A 6,353-nucleotide genomic window follows, 5' to 3' on the forward strand; every position below is an offset into this window, starting at 1 on the left:
TAACCAATAAGTTTGTACATGGAACATATGCTCTTTGAGGAACAGCAAAATAAAGGCACCCAATAACTATTTGTTCAATAGATGAAAAAATGAGTAAGTGAAGGTGATTATGAATAAATATAAGAAGCAAAGGAAGAAGACTAAAACTTAAAAGAAAAATTACATACAGAGTAATTACATACATACTAAGAGTAAGCTTCCAAAAAGGATTGGAGAGGAGCATAAGGGCTGTTTTCCTGCCAACTAAATAAAACAACACATGACATTAAATGCAAAAGGAGTAATAACTGGAAATGTAGGTTACTGTAGAACTATATTATGAAACTTTATGATGATTGCACTATTAAGAATTGTTTCAAAACCATCCAACTGATGGTCATACTCCAGTGTACAGCTGATTCTGAGCTTTCCTGAGGTGGGCGCCCTCTCTATTTTCCCCAGGGAATGCTGCCTCTAATAATGCAGGAGGTGGTGAACAAGCTTAACAGAAACACCTGAGAGATAGCTGAACTGTAAATACTATGCAAATTACATGCAAAATTACCATATTAGGGACAGCAGAAAAACTGGCCTGGAGAACCCAGTACTATGATTCAGAGGTTCAGAGAGAAATTTCGCCATTTCCTCCCTGAGAAGAGGCTCTCACAAGGACATAACAGGCAGGAACAGCCACGAGCCATGAAAGAGATTTAACTATAAACATAAATTAAACATTGCTATGGCCATGCTTCAGCTAAAGCCTGCTCTGTGGTAGTAACTTTCTGCATTCCTTAAGACCAGCCCTTTGGCAACTGTCTTAAGAGCAATAAGCCAGTCTCTTCCACAGACGGCATAAGCTTGCAGAAAGAGGTCAGTCAAATAAAGAGCTAGCCACACCACACACACCTGGAAAAGGAACAATGTCTCTCAGACATAAAGGAAAGAGAAGAGTCAGGTCATTTTTGTCAAGAGGTCAATAACATGGATCTATTTCTGCAATAACACCTGGTCATCTGATCATCTACATTTGGAGATACAGTTTGGAATTTGCATCCTCTGTTAAAAACCAGCGAAATAATGTAGGGTATTAGCAAACCTTGGCATGGTGGATGTGTTCTCCATCTTGGAAATTAATAGTGCCAAAAGTATCTGTAGGGCTTTTCGATGTGTGCTTTTCAACAGACCATTGTTCATTTTCGTCACCGTTGGCAGCAGAGATGGTCCAGGCATAATCTATCCCATCATGGTCTCCAATCAATCGCCCACAGCTACACCTTAAATTTTGAATAAAAAACAATTTCAAAATAGAAAACACACAATTTCAGAACAGAAAATAGATGTAGCATTTCCATATTTTTCTAGGGTAATGTATAGATGAAATATATTAATAATTTTTAAAACTTCACATTAAGACTTATATTAGATTTTTAACACTGAATGATCCTCTAAGTTTAGAAACATCCTCAGTGGTTCTCTCCCTTAGCTGCACATTAGAATCATTTGGGGGAATGTTTTAAAAAATACTAAAAATCTCTTGTACATCCAGGTTCACAGCAGCATTATTCACAATAGCTAAGAGGCAGAAGCAACTCAATGTTCATCAACAGATAAACAGATTTTTTAAAATGTAGTATATACATACAATAGAATATTATTCAGCCTTGAAAGAAACAGAAATCCTGTGGATGAACCTTGAGGAAGTTAATGCTAATTGAAATAAGTCAGTCACAAAAAGACAGATACTGTATGAGTCCACTTATATGAGGTACCTAGAATAGTCAAGTACACAGAGAAAAAAATTAAATGGTGATTGCCATGAGTTGGGGGAGGGGCTAATGGGGAGTTATTGTTTAACAAACATAGTTTCAGTTTTGCAAGCTAAAATGTTCCGGAGAGTCGTTACACAACAATGTGAATATACTTAATGTTACTAAACTGCACACTTAAAATGGTGAAAAGAAACATCAAATTGCATACTTTAAATATGTATGGTTTATTTTATATCAATTAAAAATCTCTAACATGCAATACTTAAGGAGAGTAAGAAAATGTCCTCATGTAAAACATAGGTACATCAAAAGGGAGGAATGTTAATGCGAAAAAGATATGCAACTTCAGAGAACTATGTAAACATAGAACTATCATGAGAAAAAAGCCATGAAAGAGATTTAACTATAAACATAAATTAATAACAAATTAATATATGTAATATTTTAAAGGGAGGAAAATTTAATAAATGTTCTTGCAAATAATTAGCAGTTTTGGAAACTTTCATATTCATAGTCATAATTTCTACTATACAAAATAAACTAAGTATATTAAGAGGTTAAATCTTTTAAAACTAAATCTACATACAAACTAACAAAATATAATACTCATCATATTTGTGAAAGAATAAGCTTCTCATCTTCAATGAATTAGGAACAATCAGAGGGAAAAATTAAAATTTGAATACGTAGAACTTCAAAACTTTCTGCAATGAAAAATTATATATCTGAAGACCAAGAAAATTATTTGCATCAAATATATCAGATCATATACCTATTACATACAAAAAGATTATTATTCAGCTTCATAAATATTTCAGACTTTTGTTTGTGTGTAGAAAGCAACATAAGAACATGTGCAAATGATGGGGTCTACCTAAGGAAGGAAACAGGATAAAAGATGAGAAGTAGTGAGAAAATGGAAGGGTTCTTTATGAAGGGACTCTTGACTCAAAGGGAAGAGGAATAATCTCAAATATACAAAATATACATAATTAAAATCTGCTAGTGAGAAATGTGTCATCTGGTCATCTTTTGGAGCACTGGTCCCTCTTGAAAATAAAAAAGTATCTCTTCATTAACTGAATATTGCATCTCACTGTGGCATTATCTAAACAGAACATCTGTGCAGGCAACTACAATTCACACCTGGAGATATAAATCACTACTCTTCATACACCAGTCTTCCATTAGAATCCACTTTGTTCTAAAGATTTTTCTAGTCTGTGCATTTAATTTGAGTCTATATAGTTTTATTCTAGTTTTTTCCAGTTCATTAAATTATGTGAAGGTGGCCCCAAAGAACCTCGTCATCCCTCAAATTGAAAAAAATAAATTAAATTTTAAAGATCCCATGTTCATCCCTTTAATTATAACTTTCAGAAGTCCCAAATTATATATCACTAACAAGAACCAAAGGATTCTCACCTTGAGAATCAACTTTATAAAGATGCCTCCTGTCAATTCTCTCCCAAATTGTTTTTATAAATTACATAAAATATCCATCAAAATCTTAAAAGTGACAAAGTGATTCCAAAATTCATATGGATGTATAAAAGTGTCCAAAAGACAATATTTAAAAAAAAAGAATAAAGCATAGAGGACTTGCCTTATCAGGTATAAAGATATATTCTGAAGCTATAATAATGAAACGTAGTGGCATTTACCAGGAACAGAAGAAGTAGATCAATAATACTAAAAAGAAAGCTCAGAAACAGAGCCGTAGATATATGGAAATTTAGTATATAACATAGGTGACATCAGAAATGAATGAGCCTAGGACAGACTACTCAGTAACTGATATTAGGACATTTGGCTCTCCATATGGAAAAAAAATCAAACTAGGTCCTAACTACGTACAAAAATTTTAAGTTTTAACTCTTTTTAATTTCTGGATAGTGTGAAGATAGATGCTTTTCCAGTATTGTTCATATTAGTTACTTCTGAAGGTTGTAAGTTTGGGAGAGTCTTGACAGGGAGAGATTCTGAAGAAAAAAGTAGGAGAAATAAATAAAACTTTTCACTTCAATATATTTTTGTTTGCTTTGAATTTTAACAAAATTTTAAATAATTACTAAAATGAGCAAAAAAATTGAGGAAAAGATAAAAGAGGTTAGAAAAATAGGAAGTTTTCCCATAGTATTATGGACTAAATTGTGTCCCCCAAAATCCATATGTTAAGCCCTAATCTCCGATATGCCTATATGTGAAGATAGGCCCTTTAAGGCATCAATAAATTTTAATTGAGATCACGAGAATGGGGTTCTAATCATAGGGGACTAGCGTCTTTACAGGAAGGAAAACAGACACCAGAACTCTCTATCAGCAAGTGTATAGTGGAAAGGCCATGTGCAAGAAGATGAGTGTATGCAAAGCAAGGAAAAAAGCTTCATCAGAAATCAATCTTAATGGCACCTTGATCTTGGACTTCTAGCCTCCAGAACTGTGAGAAAATAAATGTCTATTGTGTAAGCCACCCAGTTTGTGGTATTCTGTTATGACAGCCTGAGTGGACCAATACACCCAGCAACCCTATCTTTCCTCTCCTGCCTTATCTATGGATGGTGTTTTCCTTTCCCCATAATTTGCTAAATTTTGGATTCTGAATTTTTTTTTTTTTTAACCAGGATAAATTTAACATCAGCTCAATCTGTAACGTAAACTTCAGGATATGATAATTTTAAAAGTTTCATATTCCTCCACTTACAAAAGATAAAAGTAAAACCAGTTACTAAGGCATAGTTTAAAATGCAAGTCGCTATTAAAATTTGCACTAAATAGTCCTAAAGAGTTATTTTTGCCCATAGTCTTGTGTGATATTGTGATTTGTAATAAAAACGTTTTTGCTCTTTATCACCATTTCTGGCACAGAGCTCCTAAAACCCTTGGAATTTCCTAAGAGATAAGAGTAATAAAGGTACTGGAAGTTGAATTAATTGTCAATGGCCAACGATTCAATCAATCATGCCTATGTAATGGAACACCCATAAACAGAACAAAAGGACAGAGTTCGAAGAACTTCAGATTGGTGAACACGTGGAGCTGCTGGGAGAGTGGCACACTTAGGACATGAAATCTCTGTGCCCCTTCCCACCTATATTGCCCTATGAATTTCCTCCATCTGGCTGTTCACCTGTATCTTCTTTAATATGCATTATAAGAAATTGAACATAAGCAAATGCTTTTCTGATTTATGTGAGCTGCTCTAGCAAATTAACTGAACTATGGAAGGGGTCATGGAAACCTTTAATCTGTAGCCCGTAGGTCAGAAGCACAGATGACAACCTGGACTTTCAATTGTATCTGAAGTGGGGTTTTGAGGGGTGTGGTGTAGTCTTGAGATCTTAACACATGAGATCTGACATGATCTCCAGACTGTGACAGAATTGAATTAATTACTTGGTGGTGTTGGGAGAAAAAACAAATATCAGAATTAGTGTCAGACTTGGACTTTGGTATGCACATGACTTACAAGTTACACATCAAAAACAGTGCTGTATGTGCACAAAGTATCTTCATTATCCAATTAAATGTAAGATACTAAAATGAAAATTCAATGCTTTATAAGTATTTCAATTGGTAGAAGCTCTTGTCAAAGGCCTTAGCTGTTTACATGTCTCTGTAATTCACGTAATCCATTACATTCAAATAATCATTCTCCTTCCAAAAAAATCTCACATTTCTTTTTTAAAACTTCCCTTGGAAAGGTATATGAGATGCACCAATAAAGTCCTTTCATTAAGTCATTCAAGATGTGAAAAACTATTCCAATGAATTTTAGACAGAGTGCCTAAAAGTTAAAAGAAATGTTATTTATCTAAGTCTTACCTGATTAAATTCTGGCAGACCTGGCATCCTGCAGTACATCTAAATTAAAGAAATAAAATCTGTTCACTTACTAATATATTTGAAAACATATTTAATGCTTTTGTAGTAAATATCTGTTATCTTCCACGGTCTGGAAATCAAAGTTTGCTGAGTACTCATACATCATTCCCCAAATAGTCCAATGTCAGTTATTAAATGACAGCAACTGTGATCTAATTAATAGAATACTGAGTTCGGACTCAAAATACCTGGATTTAAACCTCACTGATTTCACGATTCTTATAATCCTCAATGTTCATGTCTAAAAATAATATCTGCCTTATAAAGTTATTAAAAGGATTATCTGAGATAATACATGAAAAGTATCTTACGGTACCTGATACATTGCAGTATGCATAATGGTAGCTATTATTATTAATATAATTTATACTATGAAGATAATACAGAGTTCTTGAGAATCAAGGAAGAAAATATACATATACAATTTTCAAAGCATACAACACTATCAAATGAAAGGACAGTTTGGATGATTATTTTTACCCCCTCTTTTAATTCCCCTAACACACAGACTTCCACTCCTGACATATGGATGTTGCCGTTTCCCCTTTAAGAGCTGGATCTCTGAAGACGGGGAGGGGGGGTGGCGCGGGCTGGGGCGCATCTCCACCCACAAGCTCACAGCATGCATCCAGGGCCTGGCACCCCACCCCCACCTCCCTATCCCTGGGCCTGGAGCGCGCGCGCACACACACACACACACACACACACACAAACACACAC

General features: G+C 34.6%; 1 protein-coding gene across 1 annotated transcript in view; it reads right to left on the reverse strand.

Annotated features, from left to right (window-relative positions):
* Positions 1 to 6,353, reverse strand: part of TRPM6 (transient receptor potential cation channel subfamily M member 6) — a 144,426-nt gene that overhangs the window by 84,658 nt on the left and 53,415 nt on the right. The window contains exons 4-5 of the mRNA XM_015594555.2: positions 5,574 to 5,612; positions 1,076 to 1,253 (exon numbers count right to left, since the gene is read on the reverse strand). Coding sequence (XP_015450041.1) covers positions 1,076 to 1,253; positions 5,574 to 5,612 — 217 coding nt within the window. The remainder of the gene's footprint in view (positions 1 to 1,075; positions 1,254 to 5,573; positions 5,613 to 6,353) is intronic.

This window comes from Pteropus alecto, unplaced genomic scaffold (assembly GCF_000325575.1).
Source record: "Pteropus alecto unplaced genomic scaffold, ASM32557v1 scaffold95, whole genome shotgun sequence".
Classification (NCBI taxonomy): Eukaryota; Metazoa; Chordata; class Mammalia; order Chiroptera; family Pteropodidae; genus Pteropus; species Pteropus alecto.